Genomic DNA, 20,437 nt, shown 5'->3' on the forward strand with positions numbered 1-20,437 from the left:
TACCTCAAGTCAACCGATCAAGCATTAGTTCTAGTGCTAAAACAGGGATAAGGAGTTCAAATTTCGGCAGTCTGAGCTCTTGTGCCAAGGGCTCTGATTGGATATCCCCTTAGCACTGGCAACATAACAGAAGAACATAACATAAGATTATGTTGACCAGTAATCCTGCGATGGGGTAAATCACAAACCCAAGGTGTCGTGTACCACAAGTCACAGTTCTTCTGGATAAGGGAAGCTGGTGTAACATTACTGGCATTACTGTGGGTAGAGTCCATCTTTAAAGGCTTGGAAGTGGTGAGAGTTAAAATATTGACCAATCCGCTTCTAAAGCCCCATACAGACTATGCGATAAAGAAAGATGATATGCGCAATATCACAATATATTTTTAAAAAGTCGGATCTGTTTTGTTGGAAAATTGTCAAATTCACGGCCGTTTCTCCACAATCCACGTCCGTTTTCGCCGGCACACCTACTTTTCGACACTCGATAGGTGAAACATTGAATTCCACCTGTCGAGTTGCAGGCAGGCTGACTGAAAATGGCCCATTGAATACCCCCTATATTTTCTTTCTTAAGGAAGTAACGGAATCACAATGCTGACTGATAAATGATACTTTATTTTTTATAACCGCCATTATATAACTTTTATTGATAGGGGCCCCACAAGTTTATTATCCAGGGCCCCAACAGCTTTAATTCGGCCCTGGAGCAGATAAATAGCGGAGCTACTATATAATAGAAATCCATGTATTTCATACTTGCCTACTTTTGAAAACTAGTTTCAGGGAGATTATAGTTGGTAATAGAATTTTGCAAAGCGCCCCATTGAGGGGGCGTGTCATGCTCCTCCCAAAGGGCGTGTCTAGTTCCATATATGGAGAGATTGTGAAAAAAGATTGTGAACGTGGCACCTAGAAGCGTGGGTGTGTACTGCTATATCTTAGGGGAATCTTGTGAAATGATTTATATCCGAATGTAGATGAGCCCCAAAGCAGTTAGTAAGAGCTACTATACTTGGTAACGTGCTGGGAAATGGTGATTCAATGTAAATGTATCTGTCTCTCATTCCTTTTTTTCCCCTAAAATGTGAAAGTGTAATGTGGGCTAGGAGACATGAGGGAGATTGCTAGACTAATGAGGGAGAGAGGGAGATTGCTGCTATTTCAGGGAGTCTCCTGCAGAATGCAGGAGGGGAGGTAACTATGATGTAACAGTGTAATGTGGGCTAGGTGACATGAGGGAGATTGCTAGACTAATGAGGGAGAGAGGGAGATTGCTGCTATGTCAGGGAGTCTCCTGCAGAATGCAGGAGGGTAGGCAACGATGATGTATTTGGGTATTGGACAAACATATGACCCCATTTACCTGTTTATCCAGCAGGTATGAAACGTCCGTTGAGTCCCGACCACGTGCTGGAGAACGGGCGGATGAGCACGGCCATGTTTCTGAGGTGCTTTGAGGAGAAGGTGACCTGGACGGACAGGGCGGACTGCCAGTTTTCCAATGAAAATAAAAAGATCTTCTATTCACTGTGCGATGTGTGCAATATACAACTGAACTCCGCAGCCCAGGCCCAGGTACACTACAATGGGAAATCCCATCTGAAAAGAGTCAAGCAGCTCAACAATGGGAAACTACCGGCAAACACATCACCCGGATCTTTACTTGTGAGCACCAGCGCAGGTAGGAGACAAATTATCATTCTATGTATATTACAGTATTGGACTCCTTTATCTCGGGATTGCCACTGTTTAGAGCCGGGCAGTGCTGCTGAGTTCAATCACTGAACTCAGGCAGCTTCAGCTCCCTCCCCTCTGCCGAGCCTCCTCCTCCCCCTCCCGCTTTTCTATTGAAGTTACCGGCGCCGGCTGCTGGGGACAGGGACGGGGTGCCGGGGCGCAGGTCCGGGCAGCGGCTGATTAACAGTTCATCGGTGCTGCCCGGACCCAGGGAGGCAGTGGTGTTTTTTTTTTTAAGGGAGCACTCCCCATAAAAAACTCACCCAGTAGGGAGCGCTCCCCCCCAAAAAAACCCACCACTGAAGGGGTTAATACAGACGTGTAAATTGTGTTTGATTACATTCGGCCACTGTCTGCCTGGAAATGTAAATTTTGGAGCGAAACTCAGCCTATACAGAGATCCGTGAATGGGGGATTGTGCTACAATGGGACAGTTGGCAGATGAGCATCTGGATGCGTATTTGCATAGAATTATACTTGTAGGTTGCTGCCACAATAATTACACAGAACGGACGGATCCAGGCTCAGCGGTGTGCCACATTTTGAGGAACTTGCTAGCCTTGTATTTGCCCTTGGCTGATAAGTCAGACTTTAGTTAACTGATATATGAGATATGCAAACACATTGCAAAGTCAGAATCTGCAGTACAAATGTTCTTCACTGCAGGACAAGGAGAGGCGTGTCGGCCAAGTAAAAGGTCAGCACCGTAGCACACAGATTAATCCAGCTGTAAGTGTTTCAGACCACTATGAAGCCGCCACATTCCATAACAGTCATTAATCAACTTACACAGCACAGGAATAGAGAACACTGAGGTTACACTGTAGCATCTGTGACGGAAACACTTGATTTGCTAGAAAACAACAGGGGTTATGTTCATCTCTTTATACCATACCTGCATAGAGGCAGCCATAATAACTGTACATGACTGGAGCAGGGGGGCTTGTTCTGGGGGCCCAACCTAGGGAAGGCCCGGGGAACGCAATGCATTTGGGGCCCCTTCACTCCCATTCAAGGGGAAAAAATGTAAACAAAAATAATAATAAAATGCCCCTCCTGTGGTCCCATGCCATCTCTCCACTGGCTTCCATACAGTGAATGGCTGTCAGCACTCTGATTGGTAGATAGCTCCTGCTATCCAGCACTTCACTGGCTGGGAGACAGGTGCTGGACTCTCATTGGTGAATAGCTCCAGACATCTGCCAATCAGCTTGCTAAAAGCCATTCACTGTCTGGTTGCAGGCTGGGAAGCAGGAAATGATTGCGGCCTGGCTGCTCTGTGTATAATTCACAATCAGAGCAACCAGGCAGCATTCTCTACTGCCTTCTAGGAAGCTCAGGAGGCAGGTGGCCAGGTGCCCACACGCCAATTTGCCCCAGCTCGGAGGCCACTAGAAGTGGGGGGCCCTTGGGCAGATGCTCATTAAGCCCATACATTAAGATGGCCTTGGGGCACACAATTCAGGGTGAGCAGAGGATTGGTCAGAGGCAATGCCAGGTAATGTGCTCACTTGGTAATACACATTAATATTCACACTTCTCATACTGGTGCCAATAACATACTGTTTGCTCTATGTTGGCACTGGCTGTATTAAGTAGGACTGGATCTGGCTGAGCTGGGACTGCTTGTGCAGAGCTGGGACTGGCTGTGTAAAGTGGGGACTGGATCTGGCAGAGCTGGGACTGGATCTAGCTGAGCTGGGGCTGCTTGTGCAGAGCTGGGACTGACTGTGTAAAGTGGGGACTGGATCTGGCAGAGCTGGGACTGGATCTGACTGAGCTGGGGCTGCTTGTGCAGAGCTGGGACTGGCTGTGTAAAGTGGGGACTGGATCTGGCAGAGCTGGGACTGGATCTGGCTGAGGTGGGGCTGCTTGTGCAGAGCGGGGACTGGCTGTGTAAAGTGGGGACTGGATCTGGCAGAGCTGGGACTGGATCTGACTGAGCTGGGGCTGCTTGGGCAGAGCTGGGACTGGCTGTCTAAAGTGGGGACTGGATCTGGCAGAGCTGGGACTGGATCTAGCTGAGCTGGGGCTGCTTGTGCAGAGCTGGGACTGGCTGTGTAAAGTGGGGACTGGATCTGGCAGAGCTGGGACTGGATCTAGCTGAGCTGGGGCTGCTTGTGCAGAGCTGGGACTGGCTGTGTAAAGTGGGGACTGGATCTGGCATAGCTGGGACTGGATCTGGCAGAGCTGGGACTGGATCTGGCTGAGCTGGGACTGTTTGTGCAGAGCTGGGACTGGCTGTGTAAAGTGGGGACTGGATCTGGCTGAGGTGGGGCTACTTGTGCAGAGCTGGGACTGGCTGTGTAAAGTGGGGACTGGATCTGGCAGAGCTGGGAATGGATCTGGCTGAGCTGGGACTGGCTGCGCAGGGTTGGGACTGGCTGTGTAAAGTGGCTCAGATTAGAGCTGGCTGTTCACTGGTTTTGTTTATAGGGTTGACCCAGAAGATTGACATGCACAATGTCAACAATGGAAAAAGGTGAAAACAAGGAAAGTTTGCCATGAATATGGCCGACACATGCCCAGTGGCTGCCATTGTTAATCTGCATGTGCTCGTGAGTTTCAGAAGCCCAGTAGCCGGGGAGCATCAGAAGAGCTGTACTTTGCATTACTAATTGCATATGTTAGTGCATAGGTGATTAGAATGGATGCGATACCCCGTGATGTGTAGCAGGATGCAACGGCAGAGTTCAGTGCATCTCACCAAAAGTTTTATTGAAGGGCCCCAAACAAACCTTAACCCAGCTATTGCCTGAATAAACTTTAATGACAAACTAAACTGTACTGTATTAATTACTTTGACAGGGACTGATGTCATTGATTAAACATCCTCTGTAAAGTGCTCTGTAATACGTTGGGGCTATTTAAGTAGAAGATAATATAAATAATGGTCATTTTATTTCTCATTTTCTATCTCTTTGTATTGCTGATGGCAATGATCCTTAGCGGCACAATATTGAATGCATGCAGGATGGAATAGTAGTGCATGAAGGGTTCAGGATTAGATTTGACATACTGTATTAGGATCTTAATGTAAGGGTTTTGCAGAACACTCCCCAAGAACATAAAATGCTGGGATTTCCTTACAGTACATTTTTAATGATTTTCCACACCGAACGCTGTTAATAGTGGAACACATTGGCACAAACAAATGTAAACTAATGCAAAATATAATCTAAACCGGAAAAGAAAATACAGTATGCAACATTTTTTTAATGAACTATGATAACACTGTACAAATTAGGAAAATTGAAAAGTTGTTAACTATAATTACCACTAGATGGTGCCATAATCATATTGCATAAAACAGGAATAGTCAAGTAACATGATACGGGACCGAAATATGCAGGCAGTATGCTGTACATGTTCTCAGATGCACTATATTTTTATTGTTACTATTATGTATACTACTACTACTACTAAAATTATATCTTTGTCTCCCCCCCGCCCGTGTGCAGTGGCCACGTAGTGAAATACTTACAGTGATGCTTCTTGGGAGTTTGACATTAGGGATGCCAGTCCTGGGGCATTTTTTCAATCCCGGAATTCGGGATTGAAAAATGCCCGATTCCCGGGATTGGTTTCCCTAATTTTTATAATTTTAAAAAAATGCCCTGTATGTATATGTACCTGTATGGTGCCGGCGGGAGCAGCTGGGGAGCTGTGCGGGCCGCCGGCTGTGAGCCCAGTGTCAGGGAGCTGGGAGCCTGGTAGCTGTTCTGCTGGATGTGTGGCTAGATGCTGGGGAGCTGGAGCTCGGCACCGGGTAGCTGGGAGCCAGGCCAGGGAGCGATGGATGGGCCTGTGGCGGGCAGAGCGGCTGTTTGGCCTGCGCAGTGTGACCTCTGTGGACCAGGCAGAGCCGCAGGCATCGGGTACAGCTGGGCAGCGTCTGAGTAAGTGCTCAGACACTGCCCGGCACAGTTTAATCCCAAAATCCCGGGATTGGAAACTCCAATCCTGGCGTTTTTGGGGCCAAATCCCGATATCCGATAAGGAAGAGGACTTGATGACACATTTCTCACAATCCTGGCATGCACGGACACAATCTGTGACATCACACAGCACTGGGCGGGGTCTGATCATGGAAATTATGTCATCACAAACCCTGCCCATACTAGGGATCCCAGTGGTGACAGGAAGCATCCCAGAAAATGGGGGCAAGACTATAAAGCAATGGTTTCCAACCCTGGTCCTCAAATACCCCAACAGCTCACATTTTCCTGGTCACTCGGCGGGTGAGACCTGGAAAATGTGCACTGATGAGGGTACTTGAGGACCAGGGTGGGGAACCACTGATATAGAGAATCTAACTCTCTCTGCACATGTTACATCTGCCCCACCTGCAGTGCAGCATGCTTTTGCCCATTTTAAGAACAAATTTCTCCTGCGATCAGGTCTGAATTAGGCCCATAGTCTTGGCACACATTCAGTGACTAAGCGTTGTGTAAGATACACATATTTAGTATCCCTTCTGAACGAGCCATATGCGTGGCAGCATTATTCGGGACTGCATTAGGCGGGACTGTATTTTCCTTATGATTTGGCTTTGAGAGATGTTCAAAATATCTGGAAAAAAAAGGCCAGCGTCTCTCACATTTGTTATATAAATTAAAATAAAAAATGGTGTGTTAAAAAAAAAGATTATGGGGTGATTCAAATTGGCTTGCTCTTTTGCTCTTTTACTGGGCATGCCCACACAAACGGTGGGTGTCCCCATGTGAACGCAGGCGTGTCAAAGCCTGTTCGGGGCGGGCGACTAACGTCACATGGCAAGTGAACGCATGCCTAGGGATCAGTTATGAATTAGGTCCTATATTTCCTGTATAAGGTAACATTACAGGTCATTAGGATGAATACAAATGATTGCTTGGCAATTTTCTCATTTATTTTGACAAATTCCCTTGGCACTCAAAGGGTTAATTCATTCAGGCAACTGCTTCATGGCCCTTTGGCCTTGCAGTGGTTAATTTACTGCTGTCAGTGCTGGAAATGTCTCCTCTGCAGGTAAATGGGTGCCATCACGTCACCTGTCAGCGGGTTTAGGGAAGGTGCTTTGAGTCACAGCCTCTGATATTTTTAGAGATCTGTCAGAGTGAATCCTTGCCTGTCTCTGACACCTGTATAAACAAGAGGAAAGTGGAGTATGTCAGGATGGATGTTAACGGTGCTGAGAGGATGGCTTATTATAACACTTGACATTTATTAATAAATGCAAATTACAAAAAAAAGATCCGTTTAGAAATTTCTACAACAGCTAAAAATTCACTAATCTAATTGATGTCTCGATGACTGTAATCTAGAACTTGAACCTTTTTTCCTGGGTGACAGACCTCTTGGCAACCTACAGAAGGTGAGGTCACCCCAAAAATGGTTTATTAACACATACACTCAGGGGTCCTGATAGTGAGTTGGATGTTTTATTGGTCCTAATAACCAGCTGTATGTAGTTTTGCCCATAGATTATGAAGTTTACGAGCAGGGCCCTCCAACCTTTTTGACTGTCTGTAACTACCCAGTTTATTTTATCACTGGTTCCAATTGTAAAGCGCAACTGAATTTTCTGCGATTATATACAAGAAACTGTTAATGATAATAACATGACTCCTACTGGTCTGCACCAGCTGATTATTTGGCTGGTTACACAAGGCATTAGAATAACCACACAAAAATAATGTGCTATATACAACATTAATACAACAAAACATACATAAGGAATTATCAGCTTAAGAGGTGAATACATTGTCAGCCAACCAGAAGCAGGTAAATCCACAGTCAGCCAACCAGAAGCAGGTGAATCCACAGTCAGTCAATAAGAAGCAGGTGAATCCACAGTAAGCCAATCAGAAGCAAGTGAATCCACAGTCATCCAATCAGAAGCAGGTAAATGCACAGTAAGCCAATCAGAAGCAAGTGAATCCACAGTCATCCAATCAGAAGCAGGTAAATGCACAGTAAGACAATCAGAAGCAGGTGAATCCACAGTAATCCAATCAGAAGCAGGTGAATCCACAGTCAGCCAACCCAAAGCAGGGGAATCAAGCCAATCAGAAGCAGTTATGTGTAAGTAATAGTACATGTGCTTCAACGCCCCACATTTAACAACTCATCGGTACTGTGTCTGCAATTCTTTGCATGATACACTTAATGCTAAATGCATACCTCCCAACTTTCGTGCTGAAGAAACCGCGCGAGCGCCCGAAAAGGGGGCGGGTGTATGCAAATGAGGGTGCGGCTTATGCTAATTAGCCGCAACCTCATTTTCATACGAGAATAGACGCTGTGCGCATGCGCACAGCATCTATTCTATTAGATTAAGGGGTCTCCCAACTGCCACCCCCCGCAGCGGGACAATGCCTGCCGCGGGTGGGACAGCGGGACAGGACCGAAAATCGGGACTGTCCCACTGTAATCGTGACAGTTGGGAGGTATGCTAAATGTATAAAGTGGCGCTTTCCAGAAGCCGGCACGTCCTCAGTGGTTTAAAAGAGCAATTATAGTCAATACAAAAGAGATGGAAAATAAAGAGGTGATTACTTACAAAATGTAGCCCTTATGCTACCCACACGGTGAGATGTGTGCTAGTATCTCCTGGAGCCAGCAGTGTTATACTCTGCTGTGTTGTGGAGACTGGCCCAGGTCATTCTCACCTCACAGAGTACAGGTGTTGATGCCTTTCATGCTCACAGTCCCGCCCCCGCAGAGCGTCTATTCCTGCAGCCAGCTGCTAGGCATGCACCCACAGCACCGAAAATGGGGTGTGGCCTCGCGGCAATGCCACAAGTACAGACCACGCCCCCTACCCACTAGGTCACCCCCCCCCCAAATCTCATTGCACATTGACGGCGCGCACACTGTCCCTCCTTTTCGTGATGAAAATTTGGGAGGTAAGCTTATACAGTATACTTGTGTACAACTCTGCATGGGAAAGAATACATGCCCTCCCACTCTACCTTTTTGGCCAAAAGGGGCTTTGTACCACTATTCTAGGTTTGCAACTCTCCATTGAAAGTATAGGAAAGGGGGCATGGTCATGCACCCTTTACCCATAGCCACTGCCCCTTTCTGAATTTGTACCAGTTTCTGCCCTCCAGATGTTGGTGGGTATGCGAATATAAGAATTAATTTCTATGCACAAACATTGGAGGAATTTAGGGCTATATTAAGGTCCTGGGGCTAAGAATGTGTAAGGGTCTATACTGAGAAGGAGAGGAGCTATGACTAGTGGTGTGTGATGTAAAGGGCATTACAGTGTGTGACGTAATGTGTAAGGGGCATTATGGTGTGTGGCGTATAGTGTAAGTGGCATTACATTGTGTGGTGTAATGGGCATTATGGTGTGTGGCGTATAGTGTAAGTGGCATTACATAGTGTGGTATAATGGGCATCACATAGAGTGGCGTGTAGTGTAAGTGGTATTACATAGTGTGGTGTAATGGGCATTATGGTGTGTGGCGTATAGTGTAAGTGGCATTACATAGTGTGGTGTAATGGGCATTACGGTGTGTGGCGTATAGTGTAAGTGGTATTACATAGTGTGGTATAATGGGCATTACATAGTGTGGCGTGTAGTGTAAGTGGTATTACATTGTGTGTTGTAATGGGCATTACGGTGTGTGGCGTATAGTGTAAGTGGTATTACATAGTGTGGTATAATGGGCATTACATAGTGTGGCGTGTAGTGTAAGTGGTATTACATTGTGTGAGTTATGGGCATTATGGTGTGTGGCGTATAGTGTAAGTGGTATTACATAGTGTGGTGTAATGGGTATTATGGTGTGTGGCGTATAGTGTAAGTGGTATTACATAGTGTGGTGTAATGGGAATTACGGTGTGTGGCGTATAGTGTAAGTGGTATTACATAGTGTGGTATAATGGGCATTACATAGTGTGGCGTGTAGTGTAAGTGGTATTACATTGTGTGTTGTAATGGGCATTACGGTGTGTGGCGTATAGTGTAAGTGGTATTACATAGTGTGGTATAATGGGCATTACATAGTGTGGTGTGTAGTGTAAGTGATATTACATTGTGTGAGTTATGGGCATTATGGTGTGTGGCGTATAGTGTAAGTGGTATTACATAGTGTGGTGTAATGGGCATTATGGTGTGTGGCGTATAGTGTAAGTGGTATTACATAGTGTGGTGTAATGGGAATTACGGTGTGTGGCGTATAGTGTAAGTGGTATTACATAGTGTGGTGTAATGGGCATTACGGTGTGTGGCGTATAGCGTAAGTGGTATTACATAGTGTGGTGTAATTGGCATCATTTTGTGTTGCATAATGTGTAAGAGGCATTAAGAGGAGGGGCTGAAACTATTTTGGCTGGGAGGAGCAACATTTATAGTTACGCCATGACTAGTGCTGTGTGGGTGTGGACAGAGGCACGTGGGCATGCACACCCCTACACCATTGACTCCATAACTACATAACAATAGGAAAATTGCATGAATTGCAGAAGATTGCAGAAGACTAAACATTTTTCATGCTTATAATGATGGGCCTATATTTTGATGTGAAGGCCTCATTATTAGCCGGCCCTGGAGCATGTATGGCTGACTTTGCATTCAACGCTACATCAGCTCCTAAGTGTTGTCTTCAGCTCCAGATCGCAATCAACACCAAAATATATTGTTCTTAAAATAATCTATACATACAAGCAACTTTCAATTGGAGAAGGTAAAACCTTGTTTTCCTCTACTGTTTGAAATAAAAGAAATCCATCTCTAATACGCATACCCTTAAGCGGGACAACATGGGACCATAATACCAGCAATAGTATGCTCAGATGATTTGCTTTAAACTGACCTGATCACCCAGGAAATCTGTCTCCAGGCTCATTAAACTGCTACCAGCATATAAAGAAGGTTTGTATTCATTACCCTTTGTCCGCTGTTAAAGCATGCAGATAATTGCAGCATGATACCGGCGGTATGATGTCAGCAGAAGAGATATTATAAAGGAAAACATTACAATAAATCTCGGTGTGCACCGCGGAGTCAATAGAAATATCTTGTAAGTTTGGCTGATCGTTAAGATAAATAGAGAATAGTGTAGTAATTCCCCATTTGCATGCAGAGACTTTATCCACTTTATTTACTCAAAAATATCTACTAAATGTGGCCAAAAACTTTCCACGCTAATTTCTTTGCATGTTTCACAAATTTTGGGGGCCCAGGACTGACAATAAAATAGGCTGGTTCTCCTGTTACCCTTCTCGAACCCTCGGCATGATTGGCGAGACCTCCAGTGTCCGCAGCAATGGCCACACTATTGTACCTCTATATTGCTTCAGGGGAATGTGAATTTTACCTACCCTCCTGCATTCTGCAGGAGACTCCCTGACATAGCAGCAATCTCCCTCTCTCCCTCATTAGTCTAGCAATCTCCCTCATGTCACCTAGCCCACATTACACTGTTATATCATAGTTACCTCCCCTCCTGCATTCTGCAGGAGACTTCTTGAAATAACATCAATCTCCCTCTCTCCCTCATTAGTCTAACAATCTCCCTCATGACACCTAGCCCACATTACACTGTTACATCATAGTTTCCTCCCCTCCTGCATTTTGCAGGAGACTCCCTGACATAGCAGCAATCTGCCTCTCTCCCTCATTAGTCTAGCAATCTCCCTCATGTCACCTATCCCACATTACACTGAGAGATAGATACATTTACACCGAATCATCAGCACTATTTCCCAGCACTTCACCAAGTACAGTATCTCTTACTAACGGCTTTGGGGCTCATCTACATTTGGATATAAGTCATTTTACAAGATTCCCCTCAGATGTAGCAGTACACACCCACCCTTCTAGGTGCCATGTTCACAATCTCTTTTCACAATCTCTCTCCATATATTGAACTAAACAAGCCCTTTGGGAGAAGCATGACACGCCCCTCAATGAAGCGCTGTGCAAAATTTTATTACCAACTATAATCTCCCTGAAACTAGTTTTCAAAAGTAGGCAAGTATGTCCCTATCTGCTGCTACCTCCAGTCTCTGTCTTCCCAGCTCCCTCTCTCCATAGCCAGCAAATTTGAAACAGATCATTTTGCTTTCACGTTGTGTTAAGTAGTAATTTGGGGCGAGATGTATCAAATGGAAAATGCGGTAAAACCCCGGTTTTACAGCATTTTCCAATGTATCAAAAATGATACCGCAGTGTAGGGTATCGCCACCTTTGGGTGGCGATACCCTATAGAAGCCTATGGGCTTCTTTTCGCCGCCCGCCGACGCAAACCCGCCGCCTCGCCGACCCCCCCTCTCGCTTACCTTCCTGAAAGGTCCTCCTGGACCCTGGAAGGTAAACCCCTCCTCCCCCTACTGACGCAGCCGGACGTCCTTCCGGCTGCAGGGGGGAGGAGGAGGCGCCGGGGACAGCTTGCTTAGCTGTCCCCGGCGTAAGGGATGCAGGAGCCGGCTGGGAGGTGACGGAGACCCCCCGCACACCACATTCCAGGTATCGCGGGGGGCCTCCGTCACTGCATTGCGATGCTAGCCGCATATGTTAGTACATATGCGGCGGCATCGTGGCGGGGGGGGGGGGGGCGTGAAGGGCGGCGATGTATTTTAATACATCCCGCCCTTGGTCCACCGAATGGTCTCTAGTGGTCACATGTGGTACTTCACCTCAAAAAGGTGAGGAATTGTTAAGCTTATACAGTATATATAGATAGATAGACTCTAGTCCTCCCCAATGGCTGCCCTGGCGGTTATTGTCATTTTATGCTTTTTCTTTATTATATCTATTTTGTCTCTCTTTGGGGAAGAGTTATCAATAAATGAGTGAAAAAAATGAATAAAGAGAAGAGAGATAAAGTACCAAACAATCTTACATTTAAACAATATTTAAGAAATGAATAAGGAGAAGTACCAATCAGCTCCTAACTGCCAATTTTATTTCCCAAATTGTTGGGGGGGGGGGGATATGTGCAAATTAGGTGAAAAACATGTATTTAAAGCCAAACTAAATAAGTTTTATATTTAATAAAAAGTTTTTTTCATATTTGGAAAATGTTATTCTTGTAAATATCGGAACATTGGACCGCCAACATTGGAACACGTTGTGAACATTGCAGTTTTGATATTCCAGATTCATTTGATTGCCGGATAAAGACTGATTGGCTGGGGGTGCGGTTAATGTGTATTACTCTTCTGTGTAGCCGTCGTGTGGGGGGTTGTGCCGTGCTGACCATCAGCAGTGATCAAGCAATCACAGAGGGGAGATGACCAGGAAGAAGGGGAGCCGGGAGGTCCAGAAAAAAAACAACAATAATACAGGGGGTCTGACTAGCCCTTATTAAGTAGCCGCTGGTTAATCATACTGTACCCCATCAGTGTCTGTTTTCTGGTCTTAAATATCTTGTTTTTTGGGGGGAAGGGGGGAGCTGGGAAGTACCTCTGAAAGCAGCACCTGTGGAAAGTCCCAGCTCCATATTAAAAAATAATTGTTGATCACCGCAACAGTGCTGGGTTCTTGGTGTCAGTCGCTCCAGACCAGATTGGTATAATATAAAATAAAGTATGTGCTGACAGCCTGAGTCCTGAATCTTACTGAAGGGTTGCATGACAGATATGTTCTATCATAGTCTCAGTGATATAATGTGGGGCTGTCATCACTTCTATACTTCCAGGCCAGGAGGAAGATATGTCTTCTCCCGGTGCAGTGCAAACATGCACTTTGTAGCAGAGTGGTCCAAGCCCCCCCCAGTCTCTGTTCACCAGCGCATGAGGAAAGCACCATCACCCCAGTGGCGTAAGTACAGCACCGCAGCCCCCGCGGTCGCGGGGAGGCGCTGGGTAAGTGCGGGCGCCAGGGGGCTGCGGTGCTATTGTAATGGCCCATCCCCAGCACCTATATTCGCTGCGGTGGTCCCGGCTCCCCTGTTTTCATTCTGATGCTATTGCGACGGGCTATCATAAAATGTCCGCACCATATAGCAGACTGTTCTCTGAAACTGTCTGCTGTATGGGGGCAGACATTTTGTGATGGTCCGTGTTTCATATCATCAGAATGAAGCCAGGAGGGGAGCCGGGACCAGCGCAGCGAATACAGGTAAATATGCGGGGGATGGGGGGGTGGTCATGGGCGGCCAGGGTGGTGGTGGGGGCGTGCTTTATCATCAGCGGGGGGGGGGGGGGGGGGGGCACCCAAATTATAGTTACGGCACTGCATCACACCATGTGTTTTCTGGCAGTAAAATGCAAGTGCGAAGCTGCCGTAGATGACTTGTGACCGCTAAGGGACATTGCTGAATGCACATCCTATAACCTATTGCAGCGGTTCTCAAACTTTTTTGAATCATGGCACAGTTTTCTTTTACCGCACCCTAGGCCAAAAGTTTTTACGGAGAAATTCAGATAAAAAAAATGAATTAAGTTTTGCTTAAATGTGATCCTCAGTGTCTGTTATGTGGTGAGGGACAGGAGTCACATTTTTTATGATTGGCAGCCACTTAATCTGGTTTTACATATTACATTGACCGTTAATATTTTGAATAGATCCTGGACCACTTACTCACAGCACCCAGTTTGGGAACCACTGGCTATTGAATGTCAGTTTTGTAGAAGATGACCTTGTGGTAACATGCTGGCTATAGAAAGTCCTAACAGCATATTAAAAGGAAAGGTAAGTGTGGGGTTGTTTGAGGGCCTGATGACAGGCTCCAGGTGTCCTAGGCTTACACACATGTAGCTCCCCTTGTAATGCTGCTAAACACACGTGTATGGGCACTCGGGGACTCGCCCTACATACTGCCTATGTGCATGTAACGAAGGTTACACAACTGGCATGTAGGATATAATACATGTGGCGTGTGAAGGAGACTTTGACTTTAGACTGCCCAGCTGGCGCTGTAGCACAGTGTACATAAAGTAATGGTTCCATCAGTAAGATACATTGGCACACCCATCTGGCAGTCACCTTAAAATTTTTACCCCCACAGTACATCGGGACAGGCGATCGCTAACAAGTATGGAATAAAGTAGGCCTTCATTTTATTTCTCGGATGCCACCGGCTATCACCTTACCCCCACCCACCAGTTCTGGCGCTCTAGGCTATTCAGTCTAGTGGTTAATAAGGCACTGTTGTGGGGCTGTTCATATTTCATTAGCCACAATAACGCTGGTGTGCACGCAAAATACCGTGCAATATTCACATTCAATTCATGTGTGATAAACGCGTTATCAGAGCTAATTGAATTCCCCTATATCACTCATGGCAGGGTTTCATGTAGAGTCAGATGAAATTTCCATTTAAAACACAGGTAAAATACATATGGAAAAAGGACACAATTATAGTGGTATACTGAGTCGGACGCAAGACGCATCTCCTATTGCAGAAATATGCTATATTATACATTATTATTTTATAGCATACAGTAATACCCCTTTCACATCACACTTTTAAAACGGTATATTGCCGTTTTTTTTCCATTTTAAAACGTTTAAGGCTGCAATGTGAAAGTGCCAAAGTTGATTTACCGGTTAAAGTTAACCGGTATTTCAACACGGTTAAAAAGCAGAGTCCTACACGTTTTAAAGCCGTTTTTTTGGCAGTTTGAACAGCTCTATTTCAATGGCTTGAAACGTGTCCCTTGGGGGTTAAACGGGTTGAATGTTTGAATGGTATTAAATGATTTTTAAAACGGTTTTCACCTGCAATGTGAAAGGTCTCAAGGCTCAGACCCGTTTTAAAGTCCCATTTAAGAATACCGTGTCATTACCCATTTCTGCAATGTGAAAGCAGTATAAGTGCCAGATTTAGACTTGGCATTTGTGCTTGGTTTATACCACAAAATGCTAAAAACATACTACCCCAATATATATGCTATTATTTAATAAGTGTAGTAGTTCGGATGAACCCCAATAGCAGATGCCCATTACATCAGTAATAAGCAGTGAGCAACCAAATTAATCATTTACAGTATAGTAATGACATGTGTTGCTCATGTGTAGAGTGGTCAGACAGATTTGGGGAAATTTACTAAAGGAAATGTGTAAAAAATAGGTGTAAAAATAGGTGTATTTGTATCCAGAAATACACTTATTTTTTACATTTTCTATCCCGAAAATACGGCAATTCGTATTGATAGCACATCAATACGAATTGCCGTATTTTCGGGATAGAAAATGTCAAAAATAAGTGTATTTCTGGATACAAATACACCTATTTTTACACCTATTTTTTACACATTTCCTTTAGTAACTTTCCCCCATTATGTCTGGTCTTCCAACGGTCAGGTGAGCGAGAGAGCCAATAGGGAGCAGGCAAAGAAAGTCCACATGCAGTCCAGTGACTGGTACACTGACAGGTCTAAATGAGTCTAGGTAACAAAGAGTGGTTAGCGTGGCAGAAATCCAAACAATGGAACCAGGTCATAAACAAGGAATCAATATTTGCAAAGCAGAAGTCCAGGTGACTTGGTACACAAGGAATCCACAAGTTTAGCTCATCGGAAGTCCAGTTAATGGAGTTGGATCAGTAGGTATAATCCAATAGAAGTCCAAGAGTCAGCAACAGTTGTCTACTATATTAGCAAGACTCACACAGTTTACAGCACAGAATGTAATCACCTAGCACTGAGTGCCAGGTGAGTCCCAAATTCATAGTAATAGAAAGTGTTGGGAGCAAAGTAGCTGTAAGTAGCACCTGGACAAACCATGTTGTAGAGCAAGGGGTATAAAATGAGAGATAAGAGCTACAACAAAATCTTTTACATATTTTGGGCTCTGAAATCTTTGAACAGTTGGGTTGGGTATATTTGTGCATGTAAATTACTGTAATAAATCATAAGAAAGTCTTCATGTTCTCTTTGTACCTGGTCCACTTAAGTTCAATTGTATTGTGTGATAAACATTAAACTACGACTCAATAATTGATCTCAAAGATTGTGTTACCATTTATTCCTAGTAAATAATAGCAGCCTTTATCAGAACAATATACCCATGACAAGGTATGTATACTTTTAAGTGCAGTAGACAATTATTTTTAAGGCAATTATTTAAACCTGACATTGGACATTTATAGTGTGTCTGCCAAACCATTCCAGGTATTATTGTTGGGAAAAAAAAAAACATAGTTCTGTCACTGGCTCCGAAATCGACTCGTTGATCATTTCTAAAACCACACAATGAAAATAATCAAGTGATCAATCAAAAACAAAAAGGTTCAAGCGCCTAAAAGATTTCTATTACAAGAAAAAATAAAAATCTATATCTTGGCGGTTAGACAGACTTGCCAGGATTCAGTAATACGCTAAAATGTTCTTTGTCACATTGATACTTTAATGTTGCATAATTATAATTCCAGGCTTTGGAACAGGCGACTTGGTTTTTTGATTTAATAACCATTAAAACTTGAGGCTAATGGTATATACACACAAAGAAAGTGACACCACCACACCACTTACACACATATATATATATATATATATATATATACATGGGTGCCGATTTATGTTTTTGCTGGTGGGTGCTCAAGCCAAAAATATAGATGAGTGGCTTCATGGGGAAGGGGTGTGGCCACAAAATAATACCAATTTATATTATGGAGCACAGTTGTCTCCAATATTCAAATTACGGCAACAGAGTTGCACATACATAAATGCCCCCACAGTGCAGGTACATAAATCCCCCCACAGTGCAGGTACATAAATGCTCCCACAGTGCAGGTACATAAATGCCCCCACAGTGCAGGTACATAAATGCCCCCAACTTGCAGGTTCATAAATGCCCCCACAGTGCAGGTGCATAAATGCCCCCACAGTGCAGGTACTCCGTGGACAGAATACACTCTTCCCGGCATACTGTTTCCCAGGTGGTGGGTCCGGCAATGTGGGTGCTGCAGCCGCAAATTAGCAAGTCAATATAGCGGCCCTGCAGCGGGACTCAGGCCCGTGGGTGCTCATCAATTTCAGTGGGTGCTCGGGCCCTTGAGCACCCACAGAATCGTCACCTATGTATATATAGATTTGAGGCTGAATGGCTGATTAGAACAAGAGGAGGTCAAATTTGCCACAGATCAAATTGTTCTACCCTATGCCATATATAAGGTTTTTGATTCTGGGTATAGAGAGTAAGATGATTGACTACCTGAGGTTAGTTTATGCACATCAAGATTCAGTGCTGGAATCAACGTTTATTAACCCTTTAAGCCATCTGTGAGAGATGTTCAAAATATCCGCTAAAAATGCCAGCGTCGCTCACATTTGTTATATAAATTCAAATAAAAATTGTTGTGTAAAAAAAGATCACATTTCCTATATAAGGTAAACATTACAGGTCATCATGATGAATAAAAATGTTTTCTTGGTAATTTTCACATCTATTGGCTGATTGTAAGCCTGAAGACAGTTAAATTCTAAAGGTGGAATGAACAACGCTTTTTTAATTGCAATTTTGGTTGCCCCTTTAAATGTTTAAAATAGTAATTCAATATTATAATTATTTTTTAGCCTATTTTTTTTTTTTTTTGCTGCGGTGGGGTTTCAAGGCTAAATTGAAGTGTGGTTTGTCCATTCAGTGGCGTCTTAGCAATGCAGAGACAAGATGTAAAATAACAATTAACATCATCGTCATGTTTATTTAGCCACTGCAAGCCGCTAACAGATCATTTTAGGATTACGTGTGGCATGATCCGCAGAAGACGATCAGGTGATGAACTATTGATTTGTTTCGGATTTAGGAAGAATACAATCTCCTGGTGATCCAACCAAGAATATTAAAGTTACAATTCCCCTACTAGTAAACAGTTGGCAAATTCTTGAATACACACAATAAACTAGCTAATAATAATAATAATAATGATAATATCTGTCAGGATGCCACTGTTGGCATCCTGGCCATAGGATTACTGAATGCCGGGACTTTATACCCAACCCGCATTAGGACATGCATATAGCGGCATTAATTCCAGTCCCTACAGTGCATGGCTATTTACTGTAGGCTGGCCCCTCCTCTGAGACCAGTCCTGCCCATCTCACCTCCCACATCCTCACCTCTCCCCCTCCCACCTTTGTATGTCCTCTCCACCCCCTTCACCCACTGCCTCCTGACTTCCCACCATTTTCAAATAGGTTTGGCTGAAAACGGACCCAGTAAAGTCTTCCCCATGATCCATAGGATTGCAATGTTGTGTATGCTTCTTTGACCGGGCTGCACACAGGTGCAACTAGCTGCAATCATGATTCAGCCACATGTTCAGCCCATTTGTGGGCAAGTTACCGGCGGCTGCACCTGTGGATAGATACATAGATAGGTTGATAAATAGATAGATATTATTAGGTAGGCCATGTGACGGACAAGTCCAAGTGACACTGTAGGGCGCCATTCAGCAATGATATCTGGCAGCTCACCCCCTCCCACCAAAAAGTTGTGGCACCCCTGGCTGCAATGATGCTATTCTTGGCACTGTGTCACTCTACTTCAGACCTAGACCTCCACCTTTGAGATTCCCAGAGAGGAACAACATATGTCCTGTGTGGTGGTCCCCTGACTAGGGGAAGCAATCAATATAAAAGAGCATTTCAAATGTGTAACAATCATTCTTACAGAAAAATAATATTAACATGTGAGCAATACAGCGAAGGATAATAACAGATATAAATATAAACAGCAGCAGAAGAACCTACCATACTGTGTTGAATCTTTATTTTAAGAAACAGAGACGATAACTTGTATATTAGAAGAACATGAGTATAGAAACTTTTACAGCGATTATTACATTCAGGTGTAGTAATCAGCGTTAATTAGCAGACCCAGAGGCGTCCGCTCGCATCGGGTATCTCTAGGGGTGGTCTGGAGCTATCTTTGGCGTCCGCCTGTTTTTGGGCCAAAATGCACGGTGCGTTCGCCGATCGAGGCGGTTGTGGCACCATGCATTTTGTGTGCACACCCCCGTGTACGCCCATGTTTACGCCCAGTTTTCCTCATTATTCCAGCCGCTCCCATAAAAACGCCCACATGCCGCCCACAATGACCGTGTTCTTGCAGACAGGTTTTTTTGCACAGAGAGACCCGTCCGTGAGCGGTGTGCGGTCACCGCACATGCGCATTGCGAAAGCTACGCATGCGCAGATGAAAAAAAAACCCGATCCGCCCGTATACGGTCCCACCGTACCAAGCAGAATAACGCCCTAATTGTTTAAAAGCCATGAGTCACCTTCAGACAGGAATTAGTTTCCGTTCGTAACATCAGTACTTGGATTGTGGTATAAACTACTATAAAAATACATAGAATTATTTTTATGTTATCAAATGGTATAGACAGTTAATTAGAATTACTCCTGCCTTTCAAGTGCTGTTTTGACCCACTTGTGTATGAACACCGTGTCACAGAAACAGGTTTGGTCCACTGCCTTTAATAACTTCAGGACAGATGTTCAAGATGACTCGGGATCCCACCACCCAAAAATGTCCACCACAGATGATAATGTGTGCCTCGGGAGACTAACACAAGACGGATTCAGTTTAAACCCACTTTACTACAGGTTGTGTGCTGGGGAACTTCCTGGATAGGTCACCTGACACTGCATCGAGCCACGCACCCTTCAAGTGAGGCAGATCTAATAACTGCCTCCCTCTTCATGCTTTCTTTTTGCAGTATTATTGCCCAAAGTGTGGCCCCGCCCCCCAGCACTGTCTGACTAAAGGGGTGTACACACAGTGCGATTGCCTATGAATCGGGATCGA

At 44.6% G+C, this 20,437-nt stretch overlaps 1 protein-coding gene across 5 annotated transcripts in view; it reads left to right on the forward strand.

Annotated features, from left to right (window-relative positions):
- ZNF385B (zinc finger protein 385B) overlaps window positions 1-20,437 on the forward strand; it is a 385,947-nt gene that overhangs the window by 79,711 nt on the left and 285,799 nt on the right. For 4 of the 5 annotated variants that reach the window (XM_083154697.1, XM_083154702.1, XM_083154701.1 and 1 more), the window contains exon 2: window positions 1,379-1,684. In XM_083154697.1, the coding sequence (XP_083010823.1) occupies window positions 1,384-1,684 (301 nt within the window). In that variant the 5' untranslated portion in view covers window positions 1,379-1,383. The remainder of the gene's footprint in view (window positions 1-1,378; window positions 1,685-20,437) is intronic. The other variant, XM_083154700.1, reaches the window with a different exon arrangement.

The sequence above is a fragment of the Crinia signifera genome, chromosome 7 (assembly GCF_055691185.1).
Source record: "Crinia signifera chromosome 7, ASM5569118v1, whole genome shotgun sequence".
NCBI lineage: Eukaryota > Metazoa > Chordata > Amphibia > Anura > Myobatrachidae > Crinia > Crinia signifera.